The 22711-nt window shown below is 45.9% G+C and overlaps 1 protein-coding gene across 3 annotated transcripts in view; it reads right to left on the reverse strand.

Annotated features, from left to right (window-relative positions):
• LOC142564915 (uncharacterized) overlaps window positions 1–22711 on the reverse strand; it is a 42212-nt gene that overhangs the window by 8653 nt on the left and 10848 nt on the right. For 2 of the 3 annotated variants that reach the window (XM_075676116.1, XM_075676115.1), the window contains exons 4-5: window positions 14072–14140; window positions 2560–2595 (exon numbers count right to left, since the gene is read on the reverse strand). In XM_075676116.1, coding sequence (XP_075532231.1) covers window positions 2560–2595; window positions 14072–14140 — 105 coding nt within the window. Of the gene's footprint in view, window positions 1–2203; window positions 2230–2559; window positions 2596–14071; window positions 14141–22711 lie in introns of all 3 variants that reach the window. The other variant, XM_075676118.1, reaches the window with a different exon arrangement.

Genomic DNA, 22711 nt, shown 5'->3' on the forward strand with positions numbered 1-22711 from the left:
CATGCAGCACACAATCTATGCGGATGATATGAAACTCTGGACTAGCAGCTACACCGATGAGTCAATAAAACAACGATTACAAGAAGCGATCAACACCATCGAGCAATACTTTGAAAGCACTGGTCTAAGTATTGTCTGCTGCTATGTAGAACAGCATTTAAAGGCCGACCTCCCAAAGACCACAACACACGGGCATACACAGACATTCAACTTCACAACACGAGATGGACACTCCGTACCCATTGGTCACAGGATAAGTGTACCGACGTTAATCATAGAAGCTAAAGGCACCAACGCGGAAACGCTTCTCAGTCTAGAAGCGATGGTTACTCATACGATGGGCTTAAAATAATCACTAACAAACACAGTGGCATGAAAGAAGCAAGCGCCGTAAGGCTCATCCAACCATTTGTCATTAGCAAAATTACGTATTTGACCGCATAGCATAGATGGATCGCCGCGGAAAAAAAAACAGCCCGCTCAGGAATCTATACATGGACTCATGAAAAGCACAGGTAGTGATAGGCTTCTAGAGGTGTGTTTACACAACAGGCATGAGGAACTGATAGAGTCGCAGCGTATTCTATAATACTAGCGCCTCTTTAAAGGCGAGCCTGGTAGATGCATCCTAGATAAACTAGGCATCAATTATCACTCACAGCACAACATCAAATACGATATTCAAGGAGACCTGCAGGTCAATCTGGCAGTGCCACCATTACCAATAACATGCACCGTGTGCACCGTGAAGGAAGACAAAGTACAGCAAAAACCATGACCAAGAACTTTCGTAACAACAAACAGGCTATCTTCGTAGACGCCACCCGCTACAAACACAACGGATGTTTCGTCAGAGTAGTAGTTGAGCACAAAACAGAATGCAGTAAACACGAGACACATGGAAACGGCGGCACAGGCCATAACACAATCACAATCAATTCGTAGTCCCAATCACTTCACAATCAATCACAATCTTAGCATAGCGCAATCAATCGTGCTATGGCACAGGCCATAGCACAATCAGCCGTTCACAAGCGCCCGTGCGCAACTTTGAAAGTCGAAGGATCTCCTCTGACGTCCTTCGTGTTGAAGAACAAGCAAAACAATCCGTGAGAACAGATGCGTCCACGTTCTATGGATTCCAGCCCGCACTCCTGACCCCACGGCACAGGACAACCCTAACAAGTAACAACCCTTTCTGAGCTACGAGAGATCTTGGTCCCTTGACAGAGTACCCCGATGTGTATGAGTGGAAGGAGAGAATGACTAGAATAAATGATATTAATAAACAATATAAACTGAAGAGGTGCGTTTACCAGGCACCTCACCCAAAACTGAATAGGTCGCAGTATGTCCAGTGGCGACAGTTTCAAGCGAAGCCGCATGAAAGTCCGGCACCACTACGTGTCATATTTCTAGCAATATACACGACCGATAAATGCGAAGAATGCGACGCGGGAGCTACGTATGGACACAAACTATGGAAATGCCAGAGATTAATACACAGTAATGAGAATGATGCCTCCACCGACAGCCTCCACGTTCGTTGGGTGGCCGCACTGGGCCGCACTGAGCTCAGCCCTGGGCGAGAAACTCTGGCCAGTCCAGAGGACCGAGGAAGCTTCTAGTAGCAAGACCTCCTGGCCGACACATAGGCGGAATCCCAGTCCTCGAACACGCAGGAAATTAAATAAAGATTTTGTGTCTTTAAAACTGCGCTGAGAACAAGACGTTGAAGTAGAAGACTGGACGAACGTTCGTGCTGTCATCTACTTAGGTGTCATGTCCCTAGCGCAGTTCAAGATAAGGAAAAATACATCTCACCAACGAGCCTCCCAACACTCTCCTTTTTCTGTAGGCATGAATCCAACATTGTGCTGTTCGTCTTCGCATACTTGAAAATACTTGAAATTACATCTCCGAATTTGCAACGTATCATTTGACGTCCTTGACAAATTCCTAGCTGCTTTCCTCCTCAGATTCCATTGCACATTAATATATTCATCGTCTTAATTCTTCGTGAACCTTTGCTGAGAACTAATTATGGAAATTTATATCTCAAATATAAACAAGGGCACTATATCATGAAGAGCCACCACATGAATACACGTCATATACCACACATTTACTTAAAATATAGCAGGTTTTACTTTAAGAAGCGAGTGGAAATAGTTGCCTAATTTTCGCGCACATGTAGGCTGACCTTTGCAGCGGCAGGCCAGACGTACGCTAAAAAGAGAAAATAATTCAAATTCATGGGGCAGCAGATTTAACGCGTGAATTTGACCAACTGATTACACAGAAGTGTGTTCGAAGCTGGTGGTTCGCCGTCATAAATCTCTGGTAAGTTTGCCTTCAATGTCAATGTCAGCTAACACCAAGTAAACATGACCGTAACAGATTTTCCCCTTTCTTAGTTTTGAAATCAGTTTTATTTTAGTGCGTGCTTTTCGGTTTCAACGTTTCGATGATGAAGTATTACCAAAGTGTCCCGGCTTTTAATATAAACCAAGGCGAAGCGCTTTCTTTGTATGAAGAAAAACAGGTAACTATACGTACCTTATTCTGGAGCATAGGCACAGCACAATCAATTGCCTGTAATATACAAAATTAGTTGACTTTAGTATACATTATCCAGGAATGAAATAGATAACGTACGATACCCGGTCTGCCTAACGTTGCAATTGATTTGATTCTCTTACTATGGTTCAAAGTTTCATCCCATTCCCAACAGAAAAATCTGAAAACATATGAGCAATAATCGACAATAAATTCTGCCATCGAATGCACTAGATTCACTGCTAATATTAGAGATAATATTTCAATTTTGTAATTCAGTATTCAAATCCTTTATCCGGAGCAAATTTACTATACTATATATTGCAGATCGCTCGTCGTTAGAGATGTATCAGCCAGTTACATTTAAATGAAATTGATACGCTGCCTGCCGTAGTAGCAGCGGCGGTACTACTGCGCTGATAATGATAGTTATACCTTGTAATCCACAAATAAGTCTTGCCAAAAATATCACTTGAAAATTTTAGGACTATTCAAAACTTCATAATGCTAGTGTGCGTACTGAGATTTCCTTGCAGAATTAGGCCATTGTTTAGAGCGATCACGCAATGAGCGACACAACAAACACGGCACAGGCGTGCCGAACGTTCTCCATAAATAAAACTCTACAAAGGAGAGTTCAGCAATCTACGGCTTTTTGACGTTTCAGCAATGACAAGAGACACCTACGCTCCAAAATGCATCGATAACAACAAATGTGCACATCCGCGTGTGAGACCGCCTTTCGTTTATTATTAGAAAAAAAAATCTCAACGCCCTTGCACTCTGTGGAGAAGGATGACCACCGATGATGTGGGTCCCTTATTGGCGATCTGCACCTTCGCTGCGGGTCGGCCCGGCATTGCACAATTTTCGTGATCGGCCCGCGTATGAGGACTGCTTAACTCCTGCTTAACCTCCGCCGCGGGTCTGCACGGCATTGCACTATCTTCGGCATCGTCTCACGTATGGGGGGTACTTAACAGCTGCTTTAGTTCCGCCTCGGGTCGGGCAGATATTGCACAATCGTTAGGATCGGCCACGTATGAGGACTGCTTAACGCCTGCTCCACCTCCGCCGCGGGTCGGTCCGGTATTGTAGACTATTCGCGATCAGGGGCCCTATAACGTAAAACTATTCCAATATATTTTTATTCCAATCTCCTGACGTCAAATTTGCGTAATCGCCGACGGAAGCATCGGGCGGTGATCCGCAGGGTTGACTGGACAGACCAATCAAACGTTCTCCTTTTTTGTAGGAGGTCACTTCTGTTTGCTTTAAAAACGAATAGCATTGCCTACAGTGAGCGGCTTGTCTTATCTAATTGGCTGACAAGAGGCGAGGAGCGCACTCAAGTGGCGAGGCATTCGATGGGGCTGAGCCAGGGCAATGAAAATCGATTACCAGATGCAGAGGGTGGGGCCGGCGTCTGCAATTGGTCCGCTTTCCCTTCCTTGGCTTGAGGTGGCTGGTCGAAAATCGCGCTGGCATGCAATGGAAGGTTAAAAATGCCCCAAAAACGGATCCTCAGCAAAGAAGAGTTGGCAGAGCGAGGTCGTAAACGTGTCGAAAGTGCTTGAAAACGTTACACGGCCACGCAGAAAAGTTTATTGTACGCAAATAAACCCATGCTCTCCAGAACGTGCGAGTAGCCAGTGCCAGAGCGATCGGCAGCACCCATCTTTTATTCCTTTCGGAACGGGGCAGCCTGCGGCTATTCAGAAAAAAGTTCGGTTTTGTTCGGCATAATATTGCATTTTTTAAGCCTACACGTCCCATTGACGCACAGAGTTTTCGCGGTTTTATGACGTAGCGTGACAGGCAGGTGAATTGGGTGCAGCCCGAGAAATTTTTACCAATACCCCACGGTTAATGGAGAAAGAGGCGTCGAATCAGAAATAACTTTTTTTATGTAGTTACCTAGGGTGGTTGCTTGGGCTAGTTGGTAATTCATGATCAAAATAACGTACAGCGAGAAGGACAAGGACAGCGATAGACGACATACACAGCGCTGACTCCAACAATGTTGTATTGTGTTGCCACATCGTTTGTATATATACAAGAAGAGGCATGCGCAGAAAATGTACGACAGTCACATGGGGTTTTCTAACAGCAGTCACTGAACTAAGAACATGGTCCACCTGAAAAAATGAGAAAATATAAAAAATATAAGCATTACGATTTCTATCTGTTTAGATACGAGACTTCACCAGGGGTCAGTGCGATTGAGGGCGCACTAACGCAAATACTACCAAGCTTTCTGATGAAATCAGCTTCCACAATTTCCCGGGTATGCTGAGAGCTGTGTCTCGCTAAAACTTCAGTATCTTCAAAGAATTGCACGCCGCCGCACTCCCGGCAATGGATGCCCAAGTGGCCTTGTACAGTGCTGCGGACGTTGTTACAATGCTCTCCTAGTAGATCGTTTAAGCACCTGCCTGTCTGTCCTATATATTTACTGCCGCCAGACAGGGGAATTTGGTAGACTACATTCGTTGTGCACGTCACAAACCGTTTTCTGTGCCCGACAGAACAACAACCCTGATGCGATTTAGGCGCGTTTACACGCTTACAGAGCCTTGCCAATATTTTCGGGGCTGAGAAAACGACTGTGATTCCTGCACGCTGCCCAATTTTCTTTAGCCTATGGGATACATCATGCACATATGGCAGCACTGCAAACCTGCGTCTTTCAGCCCGCTGGTTCCCTGATTGAGCGGGATCATCCCGTTTTGTGCGCCTCAGAAGCTGTTCCGCTATGGCTGAAATTAAGGACAAAGGGTAACCAGCCCAAGACAAGCGTCTTCTTTCTTCAACTTCACAGTTCTGACAGACCGTCTACGGCAAAGAAAAAGTGGCGTGAGTTGTCTGCTATCGTCGACAGAAATGCTGAAAATCTCTGGCAACATGCGCTTCTACAACTACGCGCCATTACTCCAAAGAAGAAACCCCTGCCGAGGAACAATGTGCACCGTATTGGAGATGTGACGCTTCCAGAAAAGCTGCAGCATGTGTTAGCCCTTGGACCTAAGTTTGCCGTGGAACCTCGAAAATCGCCACACGAACTTCTCACCCTTGTTAGGCAAGTTGCTGGACGTGCCCCGGACACGGAATCTGAAAGGTGTGTTGCGGAAGGTATTGATGTTTTAACGCCTTGCAAACCTTCCACAAAGGTTCTCCCGATCAGATATGTTACATCGTTTCTGAAAGCGAACTCGTTATCACTTTTACCCTCTGACAAAGAAGGTGGCTTTGCTGTCATGCCTTTGGGTGACTTCAATGCGAAGGCCACCGTTGCCATTGATTCAGTTTTCAAAGGTGATGACAGTGTTTCCCTTGCAAACGTGAAATTGTAAGCAAAAAAACTATGCAAATCTCTTAGCCTTGACAAGCTAGCAAAAGTGATAGAAAAAACTAAAAAGCTAAGCCTAGACATTTTCATCTCAGCTAAGACGCATAAGAATGACTGCCCTCTGCGGGTTATCGTAACTGAAGCAGCGACTTGGCAGAAAGCTGTTGGCTTGTTTTTGCAAGATAAACGAAACCTTCACATCATTGGCGATCCTTTTCTCGTTAGACATTCTGGTGAAGTTATTAGTTTTTTTAAAAGAGAACGAAGAGGGACTCAAGATGTTCTCGATCGACGTTAAAGCTCTGTACTATTCACTTCCGCATGACAAGTTGCTTCTGGTTGTTGGAGAATGCTTTGATGACTTTGGATCAGTTGGCTTTTAGGATGCTGCAGGTGTTTCTGTTAGCGGCTTTCTTGAATTGCTCACCTTCTACTTGAAATCAACATACATCTCATGGAATGAACTAAATTACATACAAAGGAATGGTGTTTGTATAGCATCATGTCTGGCGCCCGTACTAAGTAATATTTATCTAGCTCATCATGATCGCAATATCCATGGTCACCTAGCCGCGTCCCCTGTTGTCAAGGTGTGAGGGTTTGTGGACGACTACCTGATATTTATTGATTGCACTAATCCCGCTTTTGAGCCTGCTGTTTCTGAAGTCTTGGAGATCTTTAAGAAAGAGCTGGAGCCTCTAGACCTTGCGCATGAGGTCCCCATGGATGATTCCTTGCACTTTCTAGATCTCAGGCTGAGCCTTGCTAACAAACATGTGTGCTGGTGCTTTGAACCGAGAAGTAAGAAGCCACTCTTTCCCTTTAACTCCGCACACTCAAAACTCGTTAAACGAAGTATTATAAAGTTATGTCTCGTTAACAGCCTCAATAAATCGTGCCCACACCAGATGCAACTTAGTCTTGCTGCTCACGTTGATCGCCTTTTTTGGGCTGGTTACCCTTTGTCCTTAATTTCAGCCATAGCGGAACAGCTTCTGAGGCGCACAAAACGTGATGATACCGCTCAATCAGGGAACTAGCGGGCTGAAAGACGCAGGTTTGCAGTGCTGCCGTATGTGCCTGATGTATCCCATAATCTAAAGAAAATTGGGCAGCGTGCAGGAATCCCAGTCGTTTTCTCAGCCCCGGAAAAAGTGGCAAGACTCTGTAAGCGTGTAAACGCGCCTAAATTGCATCAGAGTTGTTGTTCTGTCGGGCACAGAAAACGGTTTGTGACGTGCACAACGAATGTAGTCTACCGAATTATCCTGTCTGGCGGCAGTAAATATATAGGACAGACAGGCAGGTGCTTAAACGACCTACTAAGAGAGCATCGTAACAACGTCCGCAGCACTGTACAAGGCCACTCGGGCATCCATTGCCGGGAGTGCGGCGGCGTGCAATTCTTTGAAGATACTGAAGTTTTAGCGAGACACAGCTCTCAGCTCACCCGGGAAATTGTGGAAGCTGATCTCATCAGAAAACTTGGTAGTATTTGCATTAGTGCGCCCTCAATCGCGCTGACCCCTGGTGAAGTCTCGTATCTAAACAGATAGAAAGCGTAATGCTTATATTTCATATATTCTTTATTTGTTCAGGTGACCATGTTTTTAGTTCAATGACTGCTGTCAGAACACCCCATGTGACTATCGTACATTTTCTCCGCCCATGCCTCTTCTTGTATATATACACACGATGTGGCAACACAATACAATATTGTTGGAAGTCAGCGCTGTGTATGTCGTCTATTGCTGTCCTTGTCCTTCGCGCTGTACGTTATTTTTAACATTTTTTTTCTTTTGTTCGGTCCAATCACGCATAATCATTGTGTACACGTGATATCAAACGGGGAGCTATGGCCGTTTTCGTGACGTCGCGTGACGGACAGGAGAAGAGGGGGCGGTCCAAAAAACCTTTTGACCAATCGCGGAGGGCTGATTGCAGAATAGGAATAGAAAAGCTTGGAATAGCTTTACGTTATAGCGCCCCAGCCCGCATATGGGGAGTGCTTAACGCCTGCTTCACCTCCACCGCGGGTCGGCCCAGCATTGCACAATCTCGGGGATCGGCCCACGTATGGGGAATTTTTTGCTTACCAGAACGACACGAAAAATTTCCTTGGACGGCAGTGGTATACAGCTTCGCTTTAAAAGGCTGCCGTTCAAAGAGTGTCTAGACGCCCCAATAGATTGTCAGGTGGCAGTTCACTAAATGTAATGGCTGGAGTCTGATAAGATTTAACTATATAGTAGTTTAAAACGTGTAACAGACGTTGCTTGCTGGTACAGTACCTGTGGTAAATACAGGCGCAGACCTGTTGCTGTAGCACTTCTCTTTGTTCGCGCATAAACACTCAGAATCCAGATTCTATAACGTGGCCGTAGCCTTTGTTTAACCTCTTTTTGTGTACTACCGCACTAAATGTTACGTTCTGCTTTGAGGTTGTAATATTGGGCCTATTTAAAGCTTCAAACTTTCCAAATGGTCATTCATGCTGGCATTCAACAGCTTTCAATTAGGCCAAGGCAGATATTCAAGACCTGTAGTGACTGGTTTCAGATAAACGCCACTAGGTCCTCCGCACAGAGAGATCGATATTCGCTCTTAAAATGCCACTGTCCTTAACTTTCACAAAGAAATTGTCATTAAGGAACATAGGCGTCAGCTTCCTTGACCATTGCCCATAATCAAGTCACTTTAACGATTACGCTGACTTCATACACTGCTTATCTATTTAGAATCAACGTGACCCAAGTATGCGTATATGCAGATGTTCACAGGTAGCTTGAACCATCAGTAGGCCCAGCTACTGAACCTGAGCCTGTCGCTGAGTGGACCTAACGATTATTCGACTATTTATGGTTGGCGCTCAAAATTTACTGCATTGTGGCAGAGCCAACATGAAGAGCATTATGGTCACGCTTATTTTTAAAGATAATGATTTTTATAGATCGGTAGATTATCAGCGCCACCCAGGTGCTGCTTTTTTTGTGAGTGTTCATCTCCGTTCAGCATCTCCGGCGCGACAACTATTTCACATGCCTCGAGAAAGGATTCTTTGTAGTCATTACACCGGTGCTATAGCATACTTCGCTGCGTTCCGCACCTTCAGGTTCAACAGTGTTCCGGGGTTACGGAAGGCGCCTATACCAACTTAAAACAGAGCGCACTGCAGTATTGTGTTTCATTTTAGGGTAGACTACTCCCCCACCCACTTAAGGTACACCGAGGCCTTCGTCATGCCGTCACAATCCCTGCTATGCTCAAGAAATGTCGCCATGCCGGCTCTCTTGTGGTGTTACGCTTGCTTTATTGATTCCGATATTATGTGTACTCTATATACAATCCACGACATAAGTTTAGGGACCATGGGATCAAAAAAGAATAATTATCCGCAGCCTCACAACCCAGCCAGGTATTCGCATTTTCAGCCTACACTAGTACATGCGAACATCATTCAGATAAACATTTTTAGTAAGTAATAGTACAAGCTGCATAGAAATTTGATTTTTTCTGAAATAAAGTTTTCTGCCACGTAGCTTTGTATAGGACATTCTGGAGTGTTCACACATGGCCTTGATCGCTTCCCATCATGTCCGACTGCCTTGGCTCGCGTTGTTAAAACAAGGTTCTCTACTTAAAGGCTGAACAACACTTAAAGAAATCTGCCTCAAAACAGCGATGGGGCATTCTATGCATACGCCAGAGCTATCTACCGTTTTGATGTTGGTGCCTGCTTTTCATGTACCCTGCATTGTGAGACTCGCAAAATACTACTGCTATTGTTTCAATAATACAATGAGATGTTACTGAAGCATTTGCTCAGGTCTTGCCATTTTACGCGCAAATGTACGTGGCCCTCCTGTGAAATCGGTGAAGGTTTGTGTAAATCCCCGAGTTAAGAGAGCGGCGGAGGAAGAATGCGCCTGTAAGGGAAGAGAACGGAATCACGCGCCAAGCGCGCTGTGAAGCAACGTAGGTGACGTTGAGCGAAGCGACGCGGAAGAGGAGAGCAGGAGGAGGCGCCCTCGGTCGCTGGGTTGACTTCCTGTGGCAGTCGCTACGGGTTCTGCGGGCGGTATGTACGTACCGGGTTTTTTCTCGTGATATCAGCATAATCGCGCGTCATGTTCTATAAGCTGCATGTGCAAGTGAGAGCATGGGACGATGAGCCGATGATGACTGCTCAATCTCGCACTCGCAAGGGAGGAAATCGAGGAGGAAGCAGGCCGTCTTCCGTCGTATGGAAGGCACCGGGGAGAGGGGAGAGGAAGGCGGGAGTTGTGGGAGCGTTGTACTCTGACGCCTCCTGCGTAGCGCGCGACAGCGCGAGAGCTATTTTGAAGGCAATCTGCAATGCGGGCAGGATAAGTGTCTAGACGCACGGAGGGCCAATAGCTTTGAATGCGTTACAAGACCCATGCGCATATGCGCCACCCACCTTGACGACGTGAAATATAGTTTTAACTTTTTTCATCACAGAGCACAAAGCAAATTTGACATGGCGTTTCAGCGCACCTCTGAGCCATTGGCTTAGTGTATTGTCATATGTGTTCTAATCAGATCACTGATGTGCACAGTCAACCTCACAGTGCTTAACAGACAAACAAATTTTCGACGCCAGTGTCACCTAAGCGCTCAAATAAATGGTATCTATATCTAGATCATTATTATTAGTGCGATGTTGGCCAATTTTTGCTCTTTCTTAATGATGAGTAGGATGTCTGTGTTATAAATATTTATATATAATAGCTGTTGCCTGGTCAAAAAGGTTGTATTTGTTCCTGCAACATCAAATAATATTGGTTCTGTCGTGTAAAACCACTTCCTCAGGAATATTTTTTGTTGTAATGGTAATGTGAAAGCATTATATGCCCCATGAAATGGTAAATCCGGTGTGCAGCGTTAACATCCGACGTGAGCAAGTGGTCACATCAGGTTTCAATGTCATTACCAACCGAGCTTTCCCACATCCAAAAAACTGACTGCTCAAGTGGAATATTTAGTTAATCCACGTTCAAAAAAGGCGTGAGCCACTCCCAAAATATACATAGCCCTACTAGAGATTTGTGTGGCGCACCCTGTAAATTGACTTTGCTCTATTCCGAAATTGAGTTGATCCACGCCCAACACCAATGTGCTCCACTGCCAATATAGACGACTAAATTCAAAAATTTGGGTGACCCACCCTCAAAATTATCTTTGCCGGATTTGAGCGCATGACCAAGCGACGATGTTATGTGACATAGTGAGGCGACCAAGTAAGACACTAACTGTAAGGTCACATGACCAAGTGCTGACGTCATGTGACAATGCGACGTTACGATGCTACACATTAACGAGCCTTCATTAAGTAACCGGGGTCTCGAATCCGGCAACATCGATACCTTTAGGTTGTATGTGTGGGTTTAGTGACCAGTTGTCTTCACCGAAAAAGATCACGTACTCGTGTCGCCTGCGCAAGAAAGGATCCTCCGCCAAGGTTTGAGAGTGGTGGTGCTGGCCAACACCCGCAAGGATAGTTCTAGCAGTAAAAGATAAATGCCCAAGAAAGTGAAGGAGAAAGCTGCTCCGCGGTAGCTCAATTGGGTGGAGCATGTCATGCTTAATACGAAGAGGTGGGATTGTTCCCAATCTGCCGCAAGTTGTTTTTTCTCTACTTCCATTGCCATTAATTCGTCTTTTAATTCGTGTAGTAAGTCCAATTTCCCGTATGTTGCTCTTTGTGCCTTTGTTGGCTTCTCATGATATGGTTATATGCATACACACTCACACACACACACACACATATATATATATATATATATATATATATATATATACACACACACACACGCACACACACACACACATATATATATATATATATATATATATATATATATATATATATATATATATATATATATATATATATATATATATATATTGTAGTGAAAAAGATATACATAACTGTATATATTGTAACGTAGCAGTGGAGGTAAAGACAGCAACAAAACTGGGAATGAAGAAACAAGCGTTTTATTGAGCGAACCTGTGCCCACAAAAGCAGGCTACCCTTAAGGCATAACGATAGCGGTGAACACAGTCGGCGATCGTCGAAATCTGATCTGCGGGTCAAGCGCGTCCACCTTTATACATCAGTCATCGAAGGTTCCAGAGTGATCGCTGGTGTCCACGTGTCTTCCAGGAAGTGCTACACTATGCGTGTCGCGCTATGAAATCAGATTACGCAAGGTTCCGTGACAACAGACAGCGGATGGAACCATCGACAACTTTCGAGAAACTTTCGGTACATGAGGGCGCGTCCTGCGCTGTGCGATAACATTTGTTAGGTGGTTAAACATAATCGCCCGATAAAGATACACAAATACACGTGTGAATATCGAAGGTTAAACTCGAAATACGCTCTGTGAGTACTGCTTATTTGTTAGCGCGAATCTTAAACTCTGCTTCCTGTTGGTTCCAGGACCTATATAGGACTGCTGGTATTACGATTGTGTATATCTCTCACTTGAGCCAGGAAAGCTAAATTCCTCATATAATTTGGTGGAAGTACTGAGTAGAAAAGGGTTCTACTCAAATTACGAAACGGGTTCTACTCAAATTGAGGACGACACAACGAGCTATGGAAAGAAGAATGATAGGTGTAACGTTAAGCGATAAGAAAAGAGCAGATTGGGTGAGGGAACAAACGCGAGTTAATGACATCTTAGTTGAAATCAAGAAAAAGAAATGGGCATGGGCAGGACATGTAATGAGGAGGGAAGATAACCGATGGTCATTAAGGGTTACGGACTGGATCCCAAGGGAAGGGAAGCGTAGCAGGGGGCAGCAGAAAGTCAGGTGGGCGGATGAGATTAAGAAGTTTGCAGGGACGGCATGGCCATAATTAGTACATGACCGGGGTTGTTGGAGAAGTATGGGAGAGGCCTTTGCCCTGCAGTGGGCGTAACCAGGCTGATGATGATGATGATGACTGAGTAGACGTAGAATGCTGGGCATCCGAAAGAGGGCTCTGTCGACAACTCCCACAATGCCGGCCTAACGTAGTGAGACATACATCAGAGAATGCTCCTAGGTTCATCGTTTCCTGCGTGTTGTCACAGCGCGCTCCAAGCATTTTTAGCGGCACTAATGACCACAAAGTAAAGGATGGGTTGTTGTTGAAAATTTTTAGACGTAAGAAATTATTTCCTCCAACTTAGGCATTGCGTGTTTACATTTTCCGGCTAATAAAAAAATCCCGCCAAATACAAAAAATACCGCGTGACGGCGTATGCGTATGCACAGAACAGCAGCATCATCAAACTACCTCAGTGGCACAGTAAGCTACCGTTGCGGGAAAGTAACGTACTGTTCTTGGAAATAAACAGGCCTCTCTTCTCTCTGCTGGGTCGTGCCAGTCGTGAGGGTGCCAGTACAACTAAATTCCGGACTGCGATAACGAAATCGTCACCGCTCTTTGCGCCTCATTTTATAAAGCACGAGTGTGAAACGTTCTTTTTTTTATAATTCATACGTGAGTTCATTAAGGTCATCCTGAACCACTCCTCGGACGTGGAGAAAAAACGCCGCAGCGGATAGCATATGCTGCCTTGGCAATGCCAGGAAATATGTTGTGAATTGAAACACGTACACGTCTCCGTAAAATTTTCGCATAAGGGAGCACCGTAATCGTCCTTGAATTTTTTATTTAATAAAATATTTATGCTTACTTAATGCACGATGGTTTCAACAATTGTTATAGCTCGTCACGCTTATATACCAACTGTTTGCTTCGATAAACTCCTACGTATCTCTAAAATATAATAATTCGCTCTAGGTATAAACCCTATTAATAGAATTGGCGTGCACAAGGAACAGTGTTCCAACAAATCAACGCTTCGTAACTGCCTTCATAACACGCTTCCAAAGTGAACATACAAGTGTCGAATCATTTCGCAGCCATCCTTGACGCAACGACACCTTGACCAACTGAGGTGCATATAAGCGTACAAATGCTACGTATGATCCATAACTTCCGTACCTGTATTTCGTTGCTTCATTCGGTACTGTTCCTGTGTCCGCGGGCACCAAGAATGCCACCGGCCATTCACATTAATTCCATTGTGACAGCCGTGAATAAATGAAAAAAATATAAAAATAAGTGCGAGCGCCTACCGGTTGCCAGTTATGTTCTTCAGCCAGGGGAATGCACGTGTTGTAGATTTGACACTCCATGTATAGCACCTGGAAAATTAAGGTGACAATATATGAGGCCGTGTATTAACAAAAATACAACAGAGACACTTAAGACTGCCTACGCGCGGTGATGCGGAATTAATTAGGTGTACTTTGGTGAAACCTTTTTTCAGCTAGATGGCTGCGGCGTGACGTGTGCAGTCATCGGCACAGTGGACACACGTTTAGTCATGGAGAACCGTGGTAGACTCACCCCTGGAGGCCCAGTTTTGACTCCAACGTAGATATAACGTATCCAATTTCCTTTTCTAAAGCCGTTGCTTCCCTTTGTCTAAGGCAGGAGGAGGAATGAACGATTATTGTAAGAAACAACGAGAAAGTGTTCTTTGCTCGTCCTAGGTGGGCGGCTCTCTTAGTCCAGAAGACCATTCGCTAATGCCGCAGCCCGTGCCCGGTCCACCAGACTTCGCTGATCTTCCAGGCTCTGTGCCTTTAACATTGCCTGCCACGTTTCTTCGATCGCTTGTAGCGGTTCTGAGGCATCATCTTGACTGTTTTTCTCGCGGTGTGGGCACACCAACACCGTGTGTTGGAGGGTGTCTCGTACATCACAATATCGGCATAGGCATGCGAATTTGGTGGGTGCATTCGGTGCATGATGATTCCGTGGATATACGTATTCGTTTGAAGTCTGCGGAGGGTGGTGGCTTCAACCTAGCTTAATATTGGATGTGGTAGAGTATACCGTCTTCTTTCCAGTCGGTAATGTTGCAATATTACGGCGTAGAAGATGAGAATGTCCTGCACCTTCGTCGCTTTCCGGAGACCATGCGGCAGGAAATCCCGGCTGGTATGCTCTTGGGCGACAGCATGTGCTGCTTCGTTTCCGGCCAGGTGTTCGTGGCCTGGGGTCCATGCGACGTAGGTTTCTGGTAATTCTTGGCGTCTTGTTATTTCTTTAGGAATCTTCACTCCTGAGGGAAATATTCGCCGTTTTTGTATGTTTCTACATGTAGTTTGAGAGTCTCTCAAGATGACTGCTGTGTCTTTGCATGTGGCGATGCCGAGGACGATGGCCGCTTCCTCTGCCGTTTCTGGATTTCTGGCCGGTATGGTGGCAGCGATTAGCTCCTTCTCTTGGTTGTTGGTCACGGTAATTACGTATGCTCTTCTACCTGGGTATTTTGCCGCATCTGTATGTCTCGTGTTGGGGTTCTTTGAGTATTTCTTGCTAAGTGCTCTAACCCAAGCTTGTCTTATATATTTGTGGTATGTTGCATGCATGTTACGAGGTATTGGAGCAACTGAGATAGAGTCACGAAGTGGCGGCATTCGGGCTTTCGCGCCTGAGTGTGCTATGAAGTTGTCGCTGTCTGCGAGTTTGCGAAGTGCTGCTCTGCCTGAGAAACATGACGCCAATCCATACGTTTTTGACACCTTCTTACTTTTTGTGCCGTCGGCCATTTAATATACCATCGCCTGGTCACGCCGTCCACAATAAAGCTGGAATTTCGCGTAATGGTCCGCATAATGTTTTCGCAATAAAATTATTGTATTAGGCGGCAGACAAGTAAATACCTTCAGCCTGCGTCTTGTGTAAAAAGGTATTTCTGTTTATGTTTATTTCTGTTCAGTTCAGTTATGTTTATGTCTGTACTATTCTGTTATCTTATTTCACTTTTACATTAATACTAATCGCTTGTAGCACTGTGAAGTCGCTAATACTTCACAGTGCTACAAGTTTAATTCTGCTCTTTGTTTATATGTTGTCACCTACTCCCCTCTGCAATAGCTCGGAGATTGAGGGTAACGAAAATAACTAAACAAGCAAATAAATATCAAATGAAAGAAACGACATGGACGATTGACTTGTCCACTGAACTTGGGCAAGCCAGTGTATGTTGTTGGTAGAGTTTCAAACATGCAGCGTGTACTACTTGCGTCCTGCGTGAACGGGGGTTATCAGCCACCCATTCAGCGATGACGTACGAGACGTCACGCAACTGTTTACGACTGATGAATGTACCTGTGGCCAACTTTTCTTCTTGTGGCGCGTCGCCGGTTCTAGACATTAGCGAGTAGTGGGATACCGCTTAAGAGATGAGGAAGAGCAGCTAGAAACAATGGATTAGCTAAAGTCAAAGGATGCACAAATAAAAGCCGCGCACTCCTAACTGCGCTTGGTGGTTCCACAGTTACTGGTGATGTGGCCTATGAACGCAACATTGAATGGATCGCACCAAAACTCCAGACGATCTCAACTCCACTCGGACTACCGCTGCGAATGGTAAATTACGTTCTACGGGCAAATATAGGAGCTACAGCCACCATTACGCTATCAGGGCTATGGCTCGCTGATCCCAACTTATGATTCATACAACTGAGAGCAAGTTCCGCAAACATGGCGTCACGTCGGAGCTTCGGAAATGCGAACGTCTGCTTAAAGCTTTGCCGCTACAGGCCATGGCCGAGATACGCGACATCCTCATTCAAGCACATCAGGATAAGCCACATACGACAATCAAAGAGGCTCTTCACTGTCTCGTGTCGCCTGCGCTTCGGCTTAATCGGCATCTCCTAAACAAAGAAGGGCTCGGTGAGTGACGCACAACTCAGTTTCTTTGTCACTTGCAACACTGATTGTTGACCAACTAGACTCCTTGGACAAGACCGTATTGCGTGAGTTGTTTCTGCGTCTTCCAGCGAACGTGCTCATTGCTGTCGTCGCAGCTAAGCATAAATCCTTGCCGGGACTCGGCGAACAGGCTTACGATATGATGGACTACTTCATCTCCGGCAGCCATAAATGCAGTCGGTAGCTCTCCACTTCCTGAAGTGGATTCCCTTCGCGAAACAGTAAACACGCTCGCACCTAAAGTCGCCGACTTGCGTCAGGAATACGCAACACTCGTAACTATAATGACTGACCCTATCCAACACACCTGCCCCTCCCGCACGCCTTTTATTCAACGGCCGTTTCAACAACCTTAGCGCCGTTTTTAATCACTGGGCTGGTACTACTAGCACAGACATTTTCGAGGCGTGGCTCGTCAATGTATGTCATGCTGTTCGTGGCACGCGGGGAACGCTCAGGCCGGTCATCAATAACAGCAGCGGGTGATCATGGTCATACATCAAGCCACGTTTTCAATATAAGTGACCAAACAACAGGAATGATATTTTGGTAAACAATGGTGCGGTAATGAGCATATATCCTGCGTCCAACACTGGCCGGCGTCACAGTGCAGTGAAAACACATACGCGCTATCAAATCTTCCTTCATCGCAACATACGGACAGAAGTCTCTTACCCTGGATCTGGGTGTTAATAGAAGCTTGACTTGGCTATTTTAAATAGCAGAAGTGCGCTATGTCGTCTTAGTGGCTGATTTCTAGAGCCATTTTTACCTGTTTTTGCGCATGAGCCGCTGTCGCTTGATTAAGAGCATCACCTTGTCTGTCAGTCAACGGTTTTAGCAGACGCTACTGCTCTCAATCCTACTAATACAGCCCCCGAACCCCTTGTAACTCATTGTATTGTAACCACAGGTCCGCTCATTCACTGCCGCCCCCACCGACTCGGTCCTGATTAACTTCGAGTTGCCCGCAACGAATTCGATCATATGTCGCAACTAAAAATTATTTGTCAGTGACCACACTAGTGCTCGTCGGAACTACAAATGGTGCCTAAGAAGAACTATGACTGGCAGTTGTGATAATTATTGCGCACTGAATGTTATCTCTATTGCCGTCCCATATCCGATACCCAATATTCAGGATTGCAGTGCTTTTTTAGCCGGCCCAACAATATATAGGAAAATTGATCATGCGAAAGCTTATCACCACATCCTCCTAGAGCCAACTACCATTTCAGACTGCAATTAATACCCCATTTGATAATTTTTGAGTATTTACGCATGCCTGTTAGTTTGCGCACACTAGCTCGAACCTGTTAGTGTTTTATTGACGAAGTCATCAGAGGCTTACCCTTTTGTTTTGCCTACATAGATAGTCTCCTCGTCGCCAGCAACGATGCGGAAACCCCCAAAGCGCATCTACGTTAAGTATTCACTCTAGTTTTGATTATTATCTGGTCATAAATGTTGACAAATGTTAGTTTGGTGTTATGAGGATGATTTTTTCGCACCTCACATTAACAGTCATGGCATCACTCATCTGCCTGACAAGAGTCAAGCCATCATCGACTGCCCGCCACCTAAGCCCACATGTGGCTTGCGACGTTTTCTCATGCTCAATTTTTTATCGCCGCTTCATCCCTGTATGGTCTAAGTTGGTGCAGCCTCTTGAAGCCTTCCGTTTCATTTTGAAAGCTGAGTCTACTGCACTTGCTTGGGACACAGTCGTTGATCAAGCTTTCGCGACTGTTAAAACCGCACTTGCGCAAGCCGCTCTCTTGCATCACCCTTTACAGACCCCTCGCAGTAGCGTTATGGTGGACGCATCTTCGGAAGCCGTGGGAGCACGTCTTCATCAGTAGGTTAATGTTGCATGTGTCCTGATCTCCTTCTTTTTCTGCAAATTACTTTACACTGAACGCCGATACCGCACTTTCAGACGGGAACTCCTTCCGGCATACCTCGCAATAAAGCATTCAGGTGCTTGCTGGAGAGTTCCGACATCTTGCTTTCATTGCCCAATTCATTCACGACTAACATACGCTACATAAAACCGGTCTTAGCAAGGCAGCAGAAGCTCTCAATCGTATTATCATCAATGGCGCCGCAAAATATGTCCACCTTTCGTTGTTATCCCTCTCGGCGGCTCAAGCGTCCGACGATGAACTCCTACGTCTCCGATCTGCTACATCTCTGCGCTTGGAGCAAGTCAACTTTCTCGACCACGTCGTCCCACTGGGGTTCGACGCTTCACCTAACAGCACCGCATTTATGTTCCTGCTCTTCTTTTCCGTGCTGTTTTTTATGCCCTGCACCCTATCTATTATCCAGGCGTACGTGCGACGCAAAACCTTATCACCGAACGTTGCGTTTGGCCGTGCATACGCGCCGATTTACAAGACTGGGTCCCCGATTGTACAGCGTGTCAACGTATGAAGGGTCAACGGCACACCAAGCCTCCATTGGGCACATTCCTTCGCCCCGATTCGCGTTTCGATACTATTAATTTGCGCATCATTAGGCCTTTGCCACGGCGCCCTAGTTATAAGTATGTTTTGCTTACGCCACGGATAGATGCACACGGGGGCCTGAAGCAGTTCTAATGCCTGGCATAACGGCGGGGAGAGTTGCTCATAGGCTTCTGTCTACCGGGATTAATCGTTTTGGTGTGCCAGCAACGGTGAACACTGATGGAGGCAGACAGTTTCAGTCGGAACTTTTCACGTTTGTTACATCTGTGTTGTACGTGCATTCGCACAACTTCTTACAACCCTGCATCCAACGCCAAAGTCGAGAGGCTACATCGTCACCTGAAAGCTGCACTCGCCACTCAGCCTCACGCTGACGATTGGGTATCGCGCATTTCAATCGTACTGCTCGGCCTTCGTTCAACACGACAACCAGCACTCGCATGTGCTGTAGCTGCGAAGCTTTATGGCTGCACGCTCCGTTCGCACAGTGTCCTCGTCAACCCCGTACCCACGCAATATATTTCGTATCGAAGTACTTTCGTCCAGTGTTTACGAATTTTCATGCACAATTTGCGTCCATCGACAACCTAAGCTCACACGAACAAACGCAACCTTTTTCTATCCTTAAATCTGCGAACATCCGACACGTTTTTGTTCGTGTTGATACGCCTCCTTGTTCCTTTCAGCCCCGCTATGACGGTCCTTTCCCGTCATGAAACATTCTGAATACTACTGAAAATTCCTGCGCAATGGGCGTGATGACAATGGGTCTGGCAGGGAGGAAACCGGCTCCTATTATCAACCCTTCCGTCTGACCACGTGACCGCAGGCACTTGCCCGCCGGGGCGGGGGAGGGGGAACATCTGTGGGAAACTTTTCCTCTTCTTCAGGCGCGTCACTGGTTTTAGACCTTAGCCAGCAGTGGGGTACGGCTTAAGGTGTGAGGAAGGAGAGTTAAAACAATGGAGTAGATAAAGCGAAGGGACGTACAAATAAAGGCCTGTGCTCCTAACTGTGTATGTGGCTCCAGAGATCCATGTACTTTGAAAGCAAAAAAAAAAGAATTCACAGTCACAGTCACGATATAATTATGAGGCACATCGTATTGAGGGACTCCGGACTAATTTCGAACACCTCGGGTTCATTACCGGGCTCCCAGTACGCACGACACGGGCGTCTTTGCATTTCTCTCCGTGGAAATGCAGCCGCCGTGGCCGTAATTTCACCCTGCGACTTCGTGCTTAGCAGCACCACACCACAGCTGACAAACACGGTCCGCTTACAAGCTGCCTCAGCGGAGCGGGCTGCGCAGCACGTTGGCTAGCGTTGGCGTCAGAAAGGATCGGATTGGATACAGAAAGCAAGCTCTCTGGCTACCACGTGGTTCCCCAAGACGGCGCTTTATTTTCCACTGGATAAAAAGGACCGGTAGCGACCGCGGCGGGTGCTTGGCAATAAACTTTTGGTAATGGCCCCGTTACTCAACTGGCGTCTAAAGAACGGAAGGTCATCTGTGGCTAATTCGACAGGCAAATGCTCTGCGCTGAAGGGAACCTTAGCATGAGCTTGCGACGTGAGAGGTCTTGGCCGGGCAAGTCCACGTGCTTCTTCGCTGCGGAGTAAAATCTTCGTTGAGCGTAGCCGTGGCGTTTCTTCCGTAAGCCAGCTTGAACGCCTGATTTGCGTTGTCTTATATACATGAATATTGATGTATACAAGAATTTGATCTATACATGAATATTGATGTATACAATACAAGATGTATTGAATACATCTTGTATTCGATGTGGACGTACTGTATATAGATTACAATGTCGGCGATGGTCTAATTCAAGCGGTCTGTAAGGCAGTTCCTATGCGGGTGCTGCGTGGATTTGTCTCAATTTATTGCGCAATTGTTTGAGTAAGGCTCGCCTTAAAAGCAGTTCTTCTGTCAGAGATTAGGACGTCTGGGGCGCCATGTAATAGCAGGATGCTCTAGACGAAGAATTTCGCAATTTCGGCCGTGGGGCCTTTAGGTACACTGTCATATGTAGAAGTACATAAACATCCTAGGGCACCATAGCCACACAAACACTGTAGCCGCTGCATTCTGTAACGTGCTTTAGCGGCTCCGACCCTGTTTTACAAAAAAATGTTAATTTGGGATATGACAAGTTGTTAAGTTTTGTGTGACTGATGTGCTAAGTACCGTTATTGTCTGCGATTGGCAGGAAGTTCATCGTGCAGATAGTTTGCACACACGTCATTGCGGCCGCTATCTTTAGCTACTAGCACGTCGACGAGGAGTGTGATCAAGAAATGTGACAGGATGACAGCACGACGTGCCCATCGCGTGTCTAATGACAGAACGACGACAGTTATAGATCGGTGAAAAACTGTCACTGTGAATAAGCAAGACAATGTGCGCGTAATAATACATTGCACTGACATCATCGTAGCTGCCAGGTGTGGGTACTAATATAATGAGAGCCGCGTCCATGACGACTATGAAAACTATCCATATCCGTTTCGCTCATGCAGCATTAAAACTTTAATCGAACAAACTTTTTGCTCCTAACGTGCGCAACGACGCCACCGCGCCGAAGAACATGGCCAGGCGCGTGCTGGTTAGTTTTCTGTGGTGCTTTCGGATTGCTTCGTCCCGGGTTTCATTATTTTGCACATTTTTTAGCTGCTGCAAAGGGCACCCGTGAAGCGTTGTGGATTCTGTGGCTTTGGTTAAATGATTTCTTGGTGTGTTCGAAAGAACTTCAATTCTTCGTTGTGTCAGAAAGGTGTTCATCTACAAATCACTTATCCACCACCTGCTCGTGCGCCTGCCTTTCCATATGGCACGCTTGCTTGCTATAGCTTAATATTCTGGACCTCATGCGAGTACTTTTGTGGCGTTCGGCTTTCGCCATTGTTTCTTGGCATGTAAATCAACAACATGGCATGCTTGTCGGCCCTCTAAATTTAAAATTTCTCGCCGAATCACCGGCAGTTGCTAGCTTGTAACTTGGTCAAGTCTTTCACAATGCGGATATTAGTAGTTTATGTGCCTGTGCGGTGGTTATTTGAGTAGCGTATTGTTGCGCAAGTTTCTATCGGTATTTACGGCGTACACATGTGGCCTGTTTTGACCTCACAACTGCTACTGATAACGCGTGAAAGCACGACCAGAGATGTGACCCGCGCCCTACAATAATGCACCAGTGCTACGTTGCTCAGGACGCATTGGACTAACGGTGGAAAGCAATTCCCTAATCAGTCGAGGTTTTCACATCAAGTATATCTTTTGTTGGCGCATTTCATATCGTTTGTAGCGCTGGCGGTAACCTTTCATAAAAATTCAGTGCCCTTCCACTGTGAAGAAGGATAAGCAGCGAAACTGTATATGTGTGCCCCTTAATGGCAAACTGCACATCTGCCGTGGGTCTGCCCGGTATTCCACTATCTTCGGGACCTGCCAACATTGAGGAGAGCTTATGGCCTGCTTCACCTGCGCCGTGGATCGGGCCGGCATTGCAG

Source organism: Dermacentor variabilis, chromosome 11 (assembly GCF_050947875.1).
Source record: "Dermacentor variabilis isolate Ectoservices chromosome 11, ASM5094787v1, whole genome shotgun sequence".
Classification (NCBI taxonomy): domain Eukaryota; kingdom Metazoa; phylum Arthropoda; class Arachnida; order Ixodida; family Ixodidae; genus Dermacentor; species Dermacentor variabilis.